Raw genomic sequence first — 20,456 nt, forward strand, 5'->3', positions numbered from 1 at the left:
TAGTTTTAATCATGCATGCGCCAGACTCGGAGTTCAGGCAATTCTTCCACTTCATTGCTTTAATGAAAGATGAATTATTTCTGTGGTTGCATTAAACACCCATCCATATCAGCTGTGTCTCATGACAAACGGTAACTTATGTCTTTGATACCTGGAGGGTGATGAATGCGGGCTAAAATGAATGGTTTCTTGCCAGAACAAGATGCACACGCTCTTTGAAAAAGTGAGGCTTCATCCAAAAGTGGTTCCTAGGATGAAGGGGGAATGTTCGAAGCACTCCAGCAATTTCCTTTGCCAACAAAATTACTGAACTATGAGTTCTTGGCAACTTTATGCACCTAGTGTAATGACACCTCTTTACTTGTCTCATCCTATTAACTTGTCACATACTCTAGTGCACTTTCTCATGTTATTCGCCAAAGTTCACAGTCTGCACACTATATTGCGGACCATTTTAGGTAATATACTGAATGCCCAAAAGGCATGTTACAAGAACTTTGTTATGTGATCCCGAGTTCTTGTTTTCCTTTCATTTAAAAATAATCCAAACCGCTGCACACTAATTACTGAAAAGGACAGAAAGAAACAATATGCTAATCCAGAGATACTACCTGGAAAGGGCTTTCTATCCCAGCAGTCTTTGGTAAATATCCCCACCGCGGTGCATAAATAAAACTGCTTACCGGTGTCTTCTGGGGATGCATGCTTGGCGTATTTATTTATTCCAATTGGATCCGTCCTAAAACCTTCATTCCTGCCACAGGCAAAGTGCGCAGAGGTAAACAAGGGCAGCTCAAAGTCTTTGCATATGTCCCCCTTCTGTGCGACTTGATGAATCTGTTGTGAAGGTGAATCTTGGTGGCGTTACGTGCTCAGACTTTAAAACAAATGGCCACTGCATAAATTAAACTTCATGGGTCACAAAAATTTCTTAATCACTAACATCAAGTTATTATTGTTGTAAAATATATAGTGTAGATATGTAGATGCATGGATTTAGATATAAATAGCTGATCTAAACGCCCAGGTTTCCTCCCCATTGTGACTCTAGTGAAAATGGATGTCCTGAGGACGATCATATCAGGCACACAGGTGTGGGTGAGCACAGAAGCCCCACCCACCTGCTGTTCAAACCTTCTGTTTGTAAGTCCAGCAAATCAAATGAAAGATGGCTCCAAGGGAGAGAAGAGGAACTAAAACATCTTGTTTCAGTCCTGTCTTCCTCCCCTCACCCCCAGCCGCTCATGGCAGATGGCTGCCCTTCCCTGAGCTTGTTTCTTCCTGCTAATCTGACGTTTTTCTTTCCCCCTGTCACCAAGTGTTTGCTCACAGGGGCTTGTTTGATTGGTGGGGATTTCTCTGTATTGTTGTAAGGTCTTTACATTGCTATATAAAGCACTTTGAGGTGACCACTGTTGGGATTTAGTGCTTTATAAACAAATTGAACTGAAATGAAATTGAATTCAGAGAGAGGGTGAATTAAAGGGCTGCAGCAAGGCTCCGTTTAGGATAAATAAAAACATTTTGATCTGTGACTCATGCAAAGTTGTTCTAGTAGATTCCACAAATACAAATCTGGAGCTGGAAATAATCATAACAGGTCCCATTTGGAGAAAGTAGCCTCATATTTAGACTTAATGATCATTTCATGCAAACTTTTATGGCTATAGCTGAAGTAGCCAGAAAAATTCAACTTTAGCAGCTATCCAGGAGGTGCAACAGCAACTATATTGTTGATATAATGAGCTGATTTAGCAAAATTCCTCTTATAGGTAAAATATTTGACATCCAGGCCTTATAAACTAGTCATTGGCTGTGGAACAACAAATTAATATTTGATCCAAAAATGCTCCCTTTACTAGTACATGTGGAGGAAAGGTAGTAGCTATTCAGTCAGTCATAAACCACATAAATAACTTTGAACGCCAGTGGTACCTCGGTGTATTAAACATTTAGCTTTAATACTTATTTTCTAAAATTGGCTGCAAGGGATATTGAGCCTGCTAATTATGTTTAGTCTGTGTTCTTTTAGTTTTCATATTTTAATAATTCATCCAGACTTTGTAGCCACTTTCCCACAGCCTGTTATTTGTTCTTCTCACAGAGCCAGGCCCTGGCCCACTACAAGGGCACCAAACATGCCAAGAAGCTAAAAGCCCTGGACGCCCCGAAGAGTAAGCTCAAAGGCTCAGTGGTCACCAAGGAAACCGCCAACCAGGAGATGGCCAAGGGCATCAACACCTCACAGGTCCCCAACAACACTGAGAGGAAAGGTTTGTATTTTCCTGCCTATTCCTAACGCAAGACCTTTGTTGCTGTTCTTTATGTAGATGGAGCCCTTCTGTTGGGAATCATCATTAAACCTCCAAGCCTTCCTATTTGGCATTTTTGATTTGCTGCACTCAACTTGTAATCACTTTAGGACCTGGATAGACTCACTGTTGATTATATCAGCCCTGTGTTGCCTGGGTTGGCAATGGGAGGGATGAGGTAGGGCCTAAGTGTGCTTTTTGTGTTATCTAGTGCTGACAGGCAACAACACTTTGTGACAAAACATGTAATGCCCGCTCATTTGCATGAGATGATTCCATTGGTGCAACGTGCTGGGCAACTGGAAATCATTACATGGTAATCTGGCAAAAAAAAAGAAAACATCAAGCTCAGGCACATTGTTACGTGCACACCAGTATTCCTGCTGTTTACCTTGCAATATATTAACCAAAGCTGAAATGACTTGCACCATAACTTTCCACTGCTGTAATATCCTCTCTGATACATTACAAACAGATGTGAGATGTTTGGGCACTTCTAATGGATGAATCTAGACTGTAATTTCTGGATTACACCTCACTTCCTGGTACAAAGCACCCTGTTGCTTTTTTTGCATCTTCTTCTTCTGGCTTTCTACTTTGCATCTGCCCTTATTCCATTTTTAATTTAAATTTTCTGGTTCACATTATTGTGTGCTGACTCTGTGTATCTTAATATTCATCATGTTGCAGCCAGGTGGCTTTCTAAATCCAGTCATCTTGGCCAGGTGTTTAGAGTCTGGGTCTCTGTGGTATTCGTCTGCTTAAAACATGTTTAAAGGTAAACACAAACTAACTGCAACTTTCAGCGCCTGACAGGAACCAGATGTACAATATATTAAATGGTTTTATCTTCTGTGTCCCATATTGGCCCTGTGGAGGATAACGTATTTGGCACCTGAAAGCACTGCCGAGGAGCCCTGCCCTCTCTGTCTTCTGAAGCGTAATATTCCTTAAGCTGCCTATTATTATGTCATAAAATTGGCCCAATGAAAGTCTTCCCCTTCAACTGTAACAATAGAAGTTTTTTAGAGTAATTAGAAACACATTGAGCTATTCTGCTCTGGGATTAATTTCAACCTTAAACCATGTCTTCTTCCAACGTTCCAAAGTATTTAAATTAGGAGCACATTTCTGGAGTGCATTTTGCATTGTGACCTATACATATGTAGAACCTTATACAGCCCTGACGCCTGAAGTTTAAAGCACCCATGTGACATGTTTTGTGGTTTTCCCAAACAGAGTTAGCCTCATCACTGCCTCACACATCTGCATTCTAACTTGCAGTTACTTTGAGATACCCTCAAAAAAGAAGCTTCCTCACTGCCCATCATTTTTAGTTACTTGACAGAGTCTGTGGGTTCTCATGGTATTCTAAGGAGCTTGGAGGGACAGTGACTGAACTTCTATTTATACCAGGTTTTTATGCCTGGGATTCTCCACCATTTGGTTGTAGAACTGAAGCTTCTCAGATGAGAGATGAAGAGTCCAGTTCAGCTTTTTTCCAAGAGCCTTAGATGATTTGACAGAGCGATTTCCTCAACTTTACGTCTCAGCCACAACCCAACACTAATTTGAATCCCTTTCCCACACGTCAGAGGTGAGTTAAAGTTGTAATTTTTAGGGCCAACCACAAATTGTGGAACCTTTTAGCTTTTTTGTTATTATTCGTTGATGTTACATGTTAAAAACAAGAAGAAGAACATTTGATTTAAATTTTGCTTCTCAACCAGGTCACATGAAATTTAAGTTGATACTTTTTTAAACAACATAAACACAAAGAAATACAGATTTGAAGGCCACAATAAGTAATTTCAGAAATAGTATTGAATGAAATCTCTGTAAAATCTATAATGTAAGGATGAATGCAGGATTCTCTTCTTTATCTGGGTCTGATTTGAGTTCAAACTGGAATAAACTCAAGGATTTTGTCAGCCACGTGCTCTACAACCACATTTGTAGACCTTGTAGAAGCTAACTAACACCTAATTTTGTTGGTGCACTCATGGAGAGCAGAGGGAGATCAAAAGGGCACAACAGCTAAAACTGAGCATTTCAGGAAAAGATTACAAATTTAAAAAAAAAAAAAAAAAAAAAGAGATGCAGCAATGTTTTTCCTCACATTGAAACATGCACATATTATAGTAGACTCACAAAAAATGAACCTGTTATTAAGCCACATACGGGCATTTTAAAGAATACTTGAGGTGAAACGTTATATAGCAATGTTTGAAAACTGTGTCAATTCTCAGGAGGAATATCCTGCGAATCTGTTTAGGGTTTGGCCCCATGATAGTCTGCGTAAGCTCCAACCCCCTCGTGGCTTTTGAATTGGATAGGTGGTTAAGAAAATGGATGAGTGGAATATCCAGGGTCCTCAAATAAGCCGGATAACAATTTTCTTCTGTATCCCCTAAAACAGTATCATAAAAGAGCATTAACAAACAGGCAGTTTAATCTTATATATTTCACATGGTGCACATCATGTGTTAGTCTTTAAGTTATATTAAGAGCTTCACACCTGGCTGCAGTCTGTCTCGTACCCCGCAGAGTTACTTAGCTACTATACAAATGTCAAACCATTAACAGAAGCAATTTGCACTCGAGCTTCCCTGAAGCCAACCCACACTGCAGTCTATCGACATTTACCGTAAGAGAGGGGATGTGATGTGATGTAATGCTAAGTCAAGCTATGACTTTGGAGGTCACACATCTGAAGGGACAGTAGTTATTAAATCTTAAATGCATTTCAGAAATTATGGCTAAATTTATAATACTTATATTATGCGCTAAGTAACTTTACTTTGAGCTAAAAATCTAAGTTTCTCGTGTATTTATGTCACAAAAGAGTCGACGCACTCTGACCAACATAGGAAACATGTTATATCTAATATTCCTAAATATTTAATGCACTGAATGTGTTTTTCCCCCCGGCTGCTGCTGAGAATTACATTTTAATTAAATAGTTATTCACTGTTTACTCTTTTCATGTGAACTGTGGGAAGTTCATATTTAGTGGGAGCTTTGAGCATTCAGGACTCAGCAATTAAGCAACTGGATTTGTAAGAAATCAGGTTTTACAGAAGAGTTTTTGTGATTAATAATAATAATGGATTGGAAGTGCTTTACAATACCACTATTCATTCGCTCTCATATTCACACACTGGTGGAGGCAGCTACAGTTGTAGCCACAGCTGCCCTGGGGCAGATTGACAGATGCGAGGCTGCCATATCGCGCCATCGGCGCCTCTGGCCAACACCAGTAGGCGGTAGGTGAAGTGTCTTGCCCAAGGACACAACGACCAGGACAGAGAGCCCGGGGATCGATCCAGTTACTGATGCGCTTCCCAACCCCCTGAGCCACGGTCAGGGGGTTACCCTGAAGTTACTTAAGAATACACAATAGCAGATATATATGTTTGAAAATAACGTTTACAAAGTTAAGTTGTGAAGCATCTCCCGTCATCTTTTGCTTCCATCGAATTTTTAAATGTCATCTTGAACGAATCCCACATTAGATAATGAATTCGTCAACATGTAATTTTGACAAACATTTCGACTTAATTGCTTGTCATTTTTGTCTCCACTTTTATTTCATAACACAATTTTTCCTCTTGAGCATTTCTGTCAGTCATTCAGGACAAACATGGCAGCGGCGGTTATGCGAGTTATCTGAGTAAAGCAGCAGACAGAAGCACTAAAGCCCCGTTGATGAAATGTCACAATGAAACGTGTCTTCTGAAATGTAATGGTCACTGAGGAAGAATTAAACTGTAAAATAAACAATCTGGAATTTTAAAATAGACACAGCTGGAATCAACATGAAACAATGGACTGAAATAAAACGAGGTTGTCTTTAAACACTGATTAGTTATGTTGTTCTTTTAATTCGACAATAAGATTTAATAGACTGTATCAGTAGACAACTTGTGATTATGGAGCCGTCTTCGGCTCGTGTGATTGTGGAAAAGTTATTATTTATTTATTTTTTGTATTATACACTAGCATCCAAAAGTTTAGACATGCTAGACTGCTGTGCAGTGAGTCCAATCTCTTGACTTTATTTATCATCTCTGTACATGACGCCTCATGTTTATCCAGCTGTAAAAACGTGTAACCTAAATTTTACCAATTGTTTTCATATTTTGTCAATTAAAATGTCCATAGCTACCCACGTTCTATTAGTTTTGATATACCTCAACACTGGTGGATCACATGGATGTATACAAATAAATGGCTGGTCCTGAGTCCCTCTAGCTGTGGATTCCTAATCCACAAAAAGAAAATCCAGGGAGGAAAAACAGAGACTTTAACAGTGTGTTTGGACAGAGTTGTGTGCTAATGCTGCTGACTTACTCTCACGCTTGAACCACAATGAGAAATTAGCAAACAACAGAAAAAAGTAATGTGGTGAGATGTTTCCAGAACAAGCAGAATATTGTTTTTACAGACCTAAAGGTCGATTGCGATGTGCAGCTGAGGAAAACAGAAGAGCTTTACCTTCAACATTAGTAGTTCAGTAGTAAATATCGCATTGCAGAGTAGTCTCATGTGGTTAATGATCTTAATTATTTACACCTATTAGTGATGTTGATAGGCTAATTCATACTTAATAGGCTGTATCACCTTCATTATAAGGCCCAAATAAATTTTGTGGCTCCGACATTTTTTTGGTCAAATTGGCTCCAAAAAACAAACAAAAAAGACTTTTTTTTATTGTAAAGTTGCTTTTTGAAGTAAGAGCAGTTTGATCATTTGTAATATTTATCACGTATGCTTGTTGAAGACCACCTTAGCCACAATAGCCTGTTTCCTTGCTGTGCGTTTGTGTCCATCATTGTCTAACATCATCAAAGTCAGTGTGTTTTTTTTCTGTGAAGTAGAAAATGACCCTGTAGAAAGTCATTTAGAAGTGGCACATCTGTGATTCATTCTTTCTTGAAAATGAAAAGATGACTTCTAATTTACCTCCTCAATCCCAGTGCAGAGCCCTGCTACACAGCATATCAAACCAATATAACTCAATCTGACTGAAATATTTCCAAAGCTACAGTAACTATGAAAGTTAGCTATGCAGTGACGGTGATTGAATATTTTTCTATAAAATCATACAGCCTTTAGTGGAAAAAGCTGATAGATGTGAAGACATTCAGACCTTAAAGGAATACTTCCTCCTGAAAAGCCATCTGGATTGCTTTGATGTCAGTTTTGCAGATATCTCTGTAATGGTCGCCTTCTCTTGAATAAGATTAAACTAAATATCATTTATGTTGCTGTGCTAAAAGTTGCAACAGTAATAAAACCAAACAAAAAGAAAAAAAATAATTTGAAAAGCTGATACAGTTAAGCCACAAAGTTTGCAGATTTCTGAGGTCTTAATCTCTGCAATGAGCCGTTTTCCCCCACCGACCCCAGAGTGAGAACTGCAGTACTATGCAAAAGAAAGTGTGCATGAACAGTCTCATGTTCCCGACACTGAGACACGATGAAAGCATTGATGATGGCTCGCTGACGTGAGTTGTCCTACTAATGTTCGCCAGCTGTACACTTTTTTTGCGCTAGCTGAAAAGAAGTGTGCAGCTGGTAGTCATCAGAAAGTTCTTCAAACTTATATATGTTGTGCTTTGAACATCACAAGGCAAACATCCTTCAGTTGCATTATATTTAAGGGAAGAAAGGGATCTCTAAAAACTGGCCAACCGACACTGAAACAATTTAAAGCGCGAAATAGCGCTGCACGCCAGAGGGAAAAGCACGTTTTCTTGAGATAAAAAAAATAAAAAATAAAAAGGCCAAACAACAAAGGTAGGGCTCAGACATTGACCTCCTCCCACTGCACCTGAACTGAGATACTCATCTGTAATGGATTCTACACAGCTCTGACATTAAACTTACACTCAAGCCTGGGGAAAATTGTAAACACATTATACACAGACAGAGACCTCTGGGACCTTAAACAACAAGCTGTCATAACCACACAGACAAATGGCTATTAATCATTTCAATGCCCTTAAAAAAAGAGAGGGGAGAAAAAAAACAACAACTATATTTCTATACAGCATCTCACGATCATATCTACAGCTTGTGGGGGTGGTGGTTTGTCACAAGTGGCATGGGGTAATGAATATTAATGTACTCAGATGTCAAAAGAATTAATTGTCGAGGCGGGTAAATGCTGCATTATCTGTAAGGCTGAAGTATTTGATGGTATATCAGGGTCACAAAGCTGGCGCTAATGAAATGCCGAGATCGCAGAAGAGTAATGGCCGTGGTGAGAGTCGGTGGAAAAAGGGAGGCAGAGCTCGGTGCACGTTTGCAGAGTGGGCTTTCAATTAGATTGTTTTGCTCTGTTAACTACAAGTGGAAAAATATATGATTTCCATTATAATTTCAGTACAACAGATCCATGGTGGAAACAATGTAATCTGATTGCTCATTTGTGTTTGGTAGAAATACATCTGATTGCAAGTGTTCTGTAATGAGAGCTCTGCAGTTGGGTGAATATTTGATTAATGCCGAGAGTTTTTTACTGTTTTGTTTTGTTTGCGAATACAATATGAAACTTTTGAAGCTGGTTAAACTTGTCGACTTATACACCGGGTTATTTTTTACAGCACCTGTTCTTCATGTTCCTGCCTGTCGACCACAAACTTTAAATAGCAGGAAAATGAGGAGTCAGAGCTGAAAATCTTCACCCTGCAAGAATTTTCCAAAAAAGGTCCATTTTCAGTTTTCTCCCTCCTTGATATTTCTCTCCTCTGCCCCTATTTCTCGGGATTCCTCTGACCCAGAAATTGATCTCACTGCTCATCTCAAAGGATATCTCAAATCCAAAAATGCATCTCAAGGAGAGAGGAGGCGTGCTGAAGGAGCTATGAGCGTGGATGCATAAAAGACATCACGCACAGCTGGAATATACAAATAATAGTGGGAGGAGGACTCCACGAACAACCTCTGCATTTGAAATCATAAGCTGTTTTTGCCATTAACATCATTTACTGCAAAAATCACACTTTCCTCCTTTCACCTTTGGTGCGCGTGTGGGTGGGTGTTAAAACAAAAATCTGTGATATCCGTCACATTCTGCCATGTTGTGGATTTAATTAAAAATAAGCTGCAGTAGGCTTAACAATACAACAGGTAATGCAGCTGTGGTCCACATCACATTTAACTGACACTGATTTAAACTGACGACACTGCAATAAACTCCTCTGCTTCTCAGGTGGGCGGGACCAAAAGTGTCAGTGTTTCTGATTGGCCAACATGGTAAGGGACTTCATCCCTGCCTGCTGGTTTTGCGTGAAGTTCAGTTGTGTCATGTGAATTAAGATTTTAACAGTAAGTAAAAGTAACTAACCCCTTCTACATACAGATGAGGACAAAATAATTAGCCTCCCTATGAAATTTAAATTTTTTTTTTTGTTGTTTTTTTACAGAGCAAGTGATTTTTAACACAACATTTCTAAAAACACTAGTCTTCTTTAAAAACATAAATTATATCTGTGTGCACACAATGACAGAATTAGAAAAGAAAAACAAAACGCAACATAATCAGTATTATTAACTTTTTTTTTACTGATCGACACAGCAAACCACAGCTGTGATTTAATTGTATATAAACTTCAGGAAGGGTTTGAGCTGTCACTTGAAATAAATCAGTTTAAAAATAGGAAAAAAATGTTAATGCTTACAAAGCAGGAGACAAAGTTATCACAGCGTTTCCAGTTGTTAAGAAGTAAGAAGTATCGTCAATAAATTCAAAGAGAGCCACGCTGTACAGAACAAACCTGGCAGAGGAAGGATGTGAAAAATTTCAAAGATTCTGGAAAGAAAACTAGTGAGAGATGTGTCTAAAGACCCCAGAACAACTGCCAAGACACTAGTGAATGACACAGCCAAGGCAGGGATTGTCATCTTAAAAAAGGAGAATAAGTAGAACCCTGGACCAAGGAAAACTGCACATTTGCAGAAGAGACACCTTCAAGCTATACTAAAGTTTGCTAAGAACAACCTGGAGAAAGGTTATGCATAATGATTATGCATAATGTAAGCCGGTCTTTGGGTGGACAAAACAAGAGCTCTTTGGCCACAGAGACACTGCCAATGTTTGGAGAAAGAAGGGAGAGAAATACAACCCAGAGAACACTTTCGCCTCAGGGAAGCACGGTGGGGGGAATATTACCCTGCAGGGAGGCTTCAGTGCCTCTGTAACACGGTAATCTCATGACGGTGGACAAAATCCTAAAGAAAGACGGAAGTAAATATTCTGAAAGAAAACCTCAAGCAGTCAGTGACCCAAACTGGCTTTGGGTTGTTGTTCTGGTGTCCAACACAACAGCGACCCAAAACATTGTTGACTGACCTGCACAAAGTCCTGACTTTAATCCTTATGAAAGTCTTTGAGTTGAACCGAGGACAAAGAACCATGATATGAAACCATCCGATGTGGAGGAGCTCAGAGATTTGCCAAAGAAGAATGGGCCAGGATTGTTCCGGAGACGTGTGTGAGACGACTGCAGGCTGTTATCCAGCAAAGAAAATAATTCTGTCATCAATCTGTGCGCACTAAACCCTGAGAGCATCGGGTTCCTTCATCCTTCAGCATGTAAGAAAATATTCTTTTTAAACACAGTGCAATAATTCAACTGCTAATTTCAAATTAGGTCAGGTTAACCAATGTTTAGATCTTTCTAAAAACTCTAAATATTACACTGAATTACTGTGAAATTGCAAAAGCATGTTTGTATATTTAGTGATTATAATTCATTGGTTTAGCTAAATGTATTTGCAGTTTAGGGATAACATTTTCCAGGCTTTTTGAAAGCCTCTCTAATAACCAGAGCAAGCAAACACCACTTAAAAAAATACATTTCAAAGAACATCAGCCTATCGTTTACGGGTCTGCTTCAAAGTGTGTACTTACATTTATAGCATCTAAATTCTTTACATCATAATGTTACTGTACCTGCGTGCTCTATGAGAAGAATGTGCAACTGGACACTGTAAGATAGCAGATTAGCCAGATGACTCAGCTGCTGCCTGTCAAGTGTGTTTGTGCGCGTCTTTACACCAGCACCAGAGAGAGCAGTGGTAAAGCGAGAAAGGCAACGTGGGAGAGAGAGAGAGAGAGAAATGCCCATAGCACAGCCCGCCATCTCTCAGTTCCAGTCCAGTGCCTGAGGAAATGTACCCTGATATTAGCTATTAAAGAGCAGATTGTCAGGGGAGCCATGCCAGCACTGACAGCAGCTGTACAATGGGGCAGGCTGCAGGGAGGCAGGAGGCTAGCTCCACCGCCCTTCCACCCCACCCTGCTCTAGCCTTTGTGTATCCATGTACACGCACAAGCTCGAAAAAAGCCTCTAACAGACGTCAGAGGCAGCAGCATACCTGATGAGCGTGTGACCAGATTGGCTCCATACCTGCGCAGCGCTGCAAACGTTCTCATTTGTGAGGTTTCTGCACGCCAACGTGTAACCACAGGAACATTCCAATAGAAATTAGATACGGATCATTTGCTTTAGAATGAAACTGGAAAGAGATGAATTCAAATCAATAACGCCTGCTGTGTTTAAGTGTCTGAGATAATCCAGCTTTTTTCCCCTTCGACAAAAACAACAACAAAAAAAGATGACTGCAAGCACTGACGCACACTTATTTGTAAATGCAAATTTGTCATCTTATCAGTCTTCTGTGCTGGAAATATTCAGCCTTGCTCACTTACTCACTTTGAATACTGACAAGAGGGGAGGAAAAAAATCATGGATGTCAAATGAAATTTGACAGAACTCAAGGGCCATGAGGGATTTATGTCCTTTAAATTGTGACAGCATATAATAAGGCCCAATCATTTTAATTAAAGAGCTTAATCCAGCTTCATTGAGGAAGGTAATCAGATCTCTGGGGAGTCTTGTGACTGCCCGAAAGCTTAAACAGGGTGGAAAGTTTTCCGAGCCACGTTTCTCCTCTATCGCCACAGGAAATGTCAGGGGAGTCGGGAGAGGTTGGGGTACAAACAGAGGAAAGAAAAGAGGCTGTGTCCTGTCTCGAAGGGTCACGGCTTCTTTCCCCATCTGCCTTTCGCTCAATTCTCTTTATCATTGTTGCCTTCACCACTCTCAGCCTCTCAGATTCTCCCTCTTTAATTGTGTCCTTTACTCGATTGCTCCCTTTTAATGTTATCTCTTTCCTCTCACCTTCACACGCCCCTCTATCTACCCCCGTCTGTCATTCGTCCTCCTTCTTTCATACACTTTGTCTCCCATTGTTTTGGTCTCACAGGTTGCTTACTTTTCTCATTTCACTTTTTATTTCACTTATTTTTCTCTCGCTCCAACTCAATCTTTCTGTGTCTTCAGCCCTTTTGTTTCTTCTCCCCTTCTTTTACCTGGCCCTCAATATTTATCTCTCTCTTTCTCTCCCACATACCCTGCCCGGCTCGCCCTTACCAACTTTAGATTGATCACAGTCATTACCTCCATTAATGAGATGGGATTGAGTTCTTAACTGGGCCTTGCACAGCCAGTTAGGTCACACTGACTGGGGATATGGATTACAAGAGGCTTCCCGGAGAGCAGGGCGTCCTAGGCCAGCCAAAGTACACTTTAATCACCTGGTCCTCGAACAGCAAATGGCTCTTTAATGACACCGTGGTAGATGAGTTCACCCCAACACAAGGGCAAATACATGCATGACTTAACATGGGATGGGCTCACCAACCAGCTTCTATAGGAAGCAGATGAAGAAGAACCTCACAGATTTCCTTTGCATTTTTATCAAACGTTAATGGTTAAATATATCCACGAGCTATAATTCACACAGCTAAGTAAAATTTAATGTATCGATGGATTTGATTAAGTAGGCTTAGCATAAAGACTGGAAGCAGGTGGAAACTTCTATCATCTGTGCAAATTAAAAAATATGCCAACAACATCTTTGAAGCTCACTAGAAATGAGCCAACCCAAAGCTTTCAATCCTAAATGAGATATTATGTTTCCCCAGGTATGGCCACTTGAGTATATTGGTGTATGTTTTAGCAGTGTTTTCATTTTCTATGGAGAAAATAACATTGTATGTGATTTATGTACTTGAAAACACATCGCTCTTATTTTGAAAGCTCAGTTGCTGCTAAGTAGATAGCGCTGGCCAATAATATCTTGTGTTACTCTACCAATTGTTGTGGTAGCATTAACCTGGGGCTGCACTCCAGAGCCGCTGTTCCTAAATGAAGCTTGCATGTAGTAAAGTGTAGTCTCTCTAAGTGGAGGTCCATACCAGCCAGAACCTGCACCAGGTGGAAAACCACTGACTGAGCTACACATTGCTGCAGAGCAGAACCAGGACTATAACAATTCACAATGCTGGAAGTGAAGTTCATCTGCAGGATTAAACACTCACTTGAGAAGCAAGCAATACTGACCTTTCACACAAAGCACTTGGCAAGTAAAATATTTGCTGAGGAGAAGCTTGTGAAGAGAAACACAAACAAAATACATCTGTGGAAATCGCTGAACATCAGCATCCTCACCTCATGAGGAAGTTTTGGCTTTACTTTTTCTCCTACATCTGAACAACACCCTAGTGGTTCTTTAATGTGGTCTTTACTGATGTTAGCAAGCTGACACTCACCATTCACTACCTCATAATACTGGAACTCTATAAAGGAGCGCTTTATCTTGTGGAAGCTAATTATTTCCCTCTGCTTGAAGCCGCTGTTTTAAACTATACCAAACAGATCTGTCTCTTTGCCAACTTCACAAAGAGAACTGGTTGATGTCTCTCTGAGGTATCAAAACACAAGGATGTTGCCAAAATGTTGAAGTTTTGTTCAACAAAAGCACCCTGCAAAGCTGTTCATTAGCCTGTCAGTTTTCTGACTGATACAGACATTTATTCTCCTACGATGATGTTACTTCTGATACACGAAGGACAGAAAATCCCCAGTATAGACCCGAGTATCTCAGATTCTGGTGGTGCATCTAGTTCAGCTCTCTAATTGTGAGAACCCCTGCCAAAATCAGTTAAATGATAACTCACAGGCATAGAATTGCTGGCTCGCAAGAATACTAAAACCTTTACGTGAACTTGTTTTGAAACTGCACTCAGACTGCTCACCACGCCACTGAAAATCTGCCCAGAGAAGCAGGTGTGATGGCAGACTTTTGGTAGCTGGTGAACGCAGCGAGGCTGCCCGAGTTAATCGCTGTGATTTCAGGTTGTTTTGACGCTTGGCATACCCAAGCGGACTGGGAGAAAGTGGTGGGTAATTGCAGGGGGCAAAGAGGTCGCTTTTCTGCTCTGCTTGTGGCATAAACATTACTTATCTGGACTGGGAGGGTCAGCCATATCATAAATAGTTAACTAATTAATTATTGTTCTTGTAGTAATGGCTTGATGGGATGCGATGTAAAGCCACATTCATGCTGAAAATTGCTGTTAAACCAGTTGAAGTTCCTCGTGTTTAATTTAACAGCAGATGCCCTTACTCACACTACTCCAAAGGGATTGTTTTGTCTCCTCCCAAGATCGACTTTTTCTTCTTTGACAAATTAATTACTTCTTTGGGTATGGTGGTGTTTTGACTGTGCTGTGATTGACAGGACTGGGTAGATTTTCTCGCCCTTGTATAAAGTCTGCTTCACTGAAAATAGGATATACACACAGCTAATTGGTGAAGTTATTTCCCCCTATCAAGTTGAGTTTAAATTTTTAAGTAAATGTTTAAGTCATGTTTATAACTGCAGAACCTGGAAATTATAGTCTTTTAATACCAGATGTTCTTCCTTAAATCACTCTGCAGGCATCCAAAGCATCTACTGACATAACAGAAGAGTTTAGATATCCTCACGTGCACACTGTGCCATGCTCAAAAATGTGAAGTTAGTATAGTCGGCAAGCAATAGACTCTAACCAGGGTATCTATTGAGATCTGAGAGGACAGATCAGATAAAAGAACTGCAGCAACACAAAAGTGATTAAACTGCTGAAAATCAGCAGCTTAAGTCAGTATCACTTTATAATAGCTATAATTAATCAATGGCACTTTTATCATTTAAACTTTATTCATGAAAAAATTGTATATTAATTTATAAGTATTGGTTGTATAAGACTCTTATCTGATGTCTAAAGATCTTAAATATGTTTAAAATACGATGTACACATGTTTAACAAACATGTGGGGACAGCACGGTGGTTAGCATTGCTGCTAACGATGAAAGAAGGTTGTGGGTTTGAATCCACCTTTTGGCTGTGGCCTCTCGTTGTGAAGTTTGCATATTCTTCCCATGCATGTGTGGGTTCTCTCTGGGCTTCCTCCAACAGTTAGTGGGGTCAGATTATAAATTACCTGTAGGTGTGAATGGTTGTCTGTCTCCATGTGCTGGCCCTACGATAGTCTGGTAACCTATCCTGAGTGTGCCCCATGGTAACTAGGATAGGCTCCACTGGAACTGGATGAATGGAGGAGAATGGATAGATGGATAACTGTTCAACAAATATTTGAAGGGTAATAACAAAGTTGGAACAGGACGATCTTCATGTGTTTTAATGTTTTGTTATTTTGATACAAAGGCATCTGCTGTGATGCTAACATCTCTGATGAAGTCTGACCAGTGTCAGCTTTCTTTTTGTAGATATAGAAAATCGATATGTAATCATAAATGATCAGAATTATAATATTTCTGGCTGTCTGAGGCTAAATTTCTCCAATTCAAATCGAATCGTGGATTATATCGAATCGGGACCTTGTGAATCGGAATCAAATCGATTCTAGAAATCAGTGACGACACCCAGCCCTATGTGCCAGTGATACAAACCACATGATTGTGCACCTGGAAACTGATTCATGTTGAGTTTAACTTTCACTCGTTGCTTTCTTTCCGTTTACTAACTGGTTGGCTGGTTTTTAACTACTCATATGATGTCGTGATAATGGTCTCAGAATTCCGTGACACAGAACTTTGACTAAACACTCGACTAACAGTATTATTTGATGCCCATGCAGTGAGAACAGGCTCGAATGTAATTCTTATTCTTTCTTAACAGCTCTGATCAAAGACATACTACAAAATGAAATTCATAAAATAATTTGATTATACAAAATTAAATAGAAATAAAAAAAGTAAAATTCTTATAATTTAATTGTTAATGCTGTGATGGATTGGGTGTACCAATGATAGCAGCTCAACCCGTCACCCATCCTCCTGCAACCCTGAATTGGATTAGAGGTTCACAGAAATTAATGGATAGATATTTGTTAACAGCAAAAGCTGCTAGCGATGCGCATCTAAATGATGTTCTGCGTGGCTTTTTGGAAAACACTGTTTTAAAAATGAGTGACTGCTTTGAATTTTGCGGTGTGTTATTTATACGCGAAGGAGTCTGAAGAGTGTGAGATTGATAAGCAGATTGGTTCTGAGTTGTCAGCGGCTCGGTTAGACTGCCGGGGTAAAGAATAAATCCAGTCTCAGGCAAAGCTTTTAGTTTCAGTGTCAATCTGTCAGTCACGAGCTGATCAAAACCAAAGAATGAGATCAAAGGTCTGAGCAGCTGTAATGAGTTTCAAACAGTGTACAGCTTCAGAGCAGACGCCCGAGAAAAAATAGCTTCAATGTGTTCTCATCTCACGGCGTCAAATACCGCCCCGGCATGTGACTGAAGATTGCCCTGTCATTTGTTGGTTCTCTTTAGGCGCTGAAAGCTGCTTGGCTGTGTGTGGTTCAGGTTGAAATGTGATCTTTTATGACATTAAATCTGCTCAGTGGAAAAATAACATGTTTACCCACGGTGCACTGTTGTGCAGGAACAATGCTAAGAAGACGCAAGCAGCTTTTACAGAATGGCAGGATTTGGCACCATGGAAACAAGAACGCGCCAATAGTTTTCGTAGGATACTGAAATGGCGTGGAAGTTGAACACCAGCAGAAAATGGCTGACTGGGATGCTACACTAAGCATTTTTCCTTGTAAAATAGGAAAGATGATTTCTAAAGCTCTGAATCCAGAAGTATAAAATTAACTTTCCTACTTTTTTTTTTTCCTTTCTTCAGCAAGATCAACAACAATCATATAAATTCTAAAATCCCCTATTTTGCTCTAAATCCCCTCATTTTGTTCATTTTTCTGTAAAATTAGGAGGAAATGCAACACAGCATTGTAAAATTAGAGGCTTTTCTCTGCACAGTGTTCAGTTGGTGTGCAAAAACCCTGTTAGTAAGGTAATGCTGTCAGGTGCTTCAGGATTGAGCAGATTCTCAGATGCTTTCCTGCAAAAGTGTTCCAGGCATGTTCAAGGAGAAGAAGAAAAGCCTTCAGGCAGCAAACACCCCAAGGACTACACATCCCAGCAAGAGCTGAGAGATGTGGCTCAGGGGAAGGAAATATTGGCCACTTTGCTTTGCTGGCTGCCACTTTGGACAACTGTGAAAATGTGGAGAAAAGTGGTTGGATGAAGTATTTATTTAAAAAAAAAAAAATCACAATTTTAAAAATAGATGTTCCTTGTGGCTGTGGAGAAGTAGATTCATGGAGTGGTCTGTGGTTTTGTTGGTGGTTCAGAGAAGACAGACATGCTGCATGAATACAGTCAATGCCAGGAAAATTAGTGCGGTTTCCAATCAATACTTTAATGGACAAAAGTGTACTGTCTAAAATTTACAGTTAGAAACCATTCAGCACTCACTAATTATACGCAGTATTCACCTGATGCAATCATTTTAGATGTAAAGCATATAAAGCTCTGTTGCTGGAGGTCTGCTGCTTTCAACTCTGATATATTTTGTAACCTTTGGCTTGAGCGATCTCAGTCACAATGTACGTTCGGAGAGTTTTGTGGCGCCAACTGGCGACATCTCCACTGGGATAAATAAGAACCATATATAATGGCCCACAAAAATAGCATGACATAATTCACTATTGATTTGCTCTCCTGGCTGGCTGAGCTTCATTTTGTGACACTGGAGTGCGGGGAACTGTGAGGCATTGGCATCGATCAGACGGAGCCGCCAAGGCAAAATTTCATTTTCGCAGATGTGGCAGCAGTCTTCTGTATTCCATACTGTGACACGTGATGTTGTTTTAGGAGTCAAATATATTGATCTGCTGCTGTGTTTGTTCCTAAAAATATCAGACATGTCTTTCAGCAGCCTCTTTGTACACGTTAATGTGATCTCTCATACAAATAGCAGATTAGAGGTGCGACTGCTTGCATAGTTTGTTTCATATTTATGTGCCTGATCTGGCATGTAATCAGTAATCGCCTGAACAACTCATCTTGGAGCAATTTTAACACCTTAGATAGAAATCAGATCTTCTTGCCTTTGGTCTAGAAAGTCATGTGTGTTCTTTTGAGTCTGATTGTACGGCTTGAATCAGTTTTTGTGCCGATGAAGTAAACATTTTATTTTAAACTTTAATACTTTCTTTCTTTTGCTTTAGTCTTCATTTTATACTTAAGTTTTTCCATGTTCAGAAGAATGTGGTATATTTACAGTGTTGGGCTGTACTAATATATAGCAATAAAATTTATATTCCTGGTTACTGAGCTTAGAGACTGTGGTGGAGGTGTGGTCCCTGGCTCAGCTGCAGGGGAGGGGTGGTACAGAGACCTTAAGCGGGCGGTGCCGGGAAGGCAGGTGAGGCCACAGGTGGTGACGATCTGCTTAATAAGACGTCTCTTTTCTTATAGTGAAGCCGGAGACTGGAGCAGGAGATGTGTGTGCCGAGACAAGCTGCGAACAGAGAGGCTCAACCTGTGAAAGTGCTATTAAAAACCCATAATCGTAACAGTGTGTTGGGTCCGTCTTTACAGAGACTAAGCTAAAAACAACCAGAAGAGCTGACTGTGTAAATCAGAGACATCAAACTTAGTCCTTCAGAGCTCAATTCACTCCTTTGAAAATTTTTAATCTAGTCTGTATATAACTTTTAATGTTTTGGTCCCCCTAATTGTAAGCACACCCTGTATATGAAAAATGGATATCAGTTCCACATGTAAAGAGTGAAATCATTTGGCAGCAGTGGATAACTACTGTGTTTGCAAAAAGAATGATCATAAAGAAGTCTACGGCTCCTTTGATCTGTAACCTCAGTAAACACTTGATCGTCTTTTGTTCTCGTTGATTCTTCATCATGTAAACATGATAATGACGTTGCTCATCGACAGGCAAATCTTCTGATTAGCAAAGCAGCACCTCTCCTCAGTCGGATCCTCTCCGTACTCCTGATGCCTTGTTTTAACAAGCTAAGATAGCAATAGCAAAAAAACATCAGCTCAAAGTTTCAAAAATGTAACAGAGCAAAACAGTGTGCGACAGCATGGTTGCCAAATCCATCTTTTATATGCAGTCTGTTGTTGCAGACATCAGCAATATTTACCACAAAAGGCAGGAAAAAGGGAAAGGTGATTTCAAGAGGTTCCTAGACGCTTGTCCAAAAATTCGGGTTATTACCTCAAAATAGTGTTAGGGTTGGTCTGAAAGTTTCTCACTCCAAATGCTAAGAAAGTAACACAAAATCCACAAAAAAATAAATAAAATTTGCAATAATCCCACATTTTGACCAAAAAAAAAGAAAAGAGAGAAACAAGAACAAATGTTTAGCGTTGGAAATAAGCTTCGATTGAGAAACAATATTCAGTCCTGAAAGAGTGATGTATTTGCTATGACACATCTCTGTTTTGCAGGAACACAATCTGAGCCATCATATTGATGTTCGAGGTTTTGAAAAAACTGACTACAGCACAATATGAGATTCAGCTCAGATAAAGCGATGGAGCAAAAGGCAGTTTAAATTTTATGAGCAGTCTATTTTAGTGGCAGAAGGCTGCATGGTACATATAATCTATGTAATCAAAGGTCTTTTTTTTTTTAAATAAAATGTACCACACAGAGTTGTCATGTTCAGGCCTGTGAAACAAACTGTGTAAAACTTTCAGACACACATGCAAGAACAAAATGAAAAGATTCTCTGGTTTGCTTTACACCTGGATGGATGGATGCATTTGGTTTAATAAATGACCCAGGAGTCATATCCAGGCTGGTGTGTTGTGAGTTGGCTGTATGGTAGCCAACTTGTATAATTGTAATGAGAACGCATTATCATTATTTTGCTTGACTGAATGATATAATGGCTAAACAACTTTAGGACTTC

General features: G+C 39.8%; 1 protein-coding gene across 2 annotated transcripts in view; it reads left to right on the forward strand.

Annotated features, from left to right (window-relative positions):
• Window positions 1-20,456, forward strand: part of znf385d (zinc finger protein 385D) — a 100,515-nt gene that overhangs the window by 63,525 nt on the left and 16,534 nt on the right. For both annotated transcript variants that reach the window (XM_026186023.2, XM_080308162.1), the window contains one exon: window positions 2,105-2,273. In XM_026186023.2, the coding sequence (XP_026041808.2) occupies window positions 2,105-2,273 (169 nt within the window). The remainder of the gene's footprint in view (window positions 1-2,104; window positions 2,274-20,456) is intronic.

This window comes from Astatotilapia calliptera, chromosome 11 (genome assembly GCF_964374335.1).
Source record: "Astatotilapia calliptera chromosome 11, fAstCal68.1, whole genome shotgun sequence".
NCBI lineage: Eukaryota > Metazoa > Chordata > Actinopteri > Cichliformes > Cichlidae > Astatotilapia > Astatotilapia calliptera.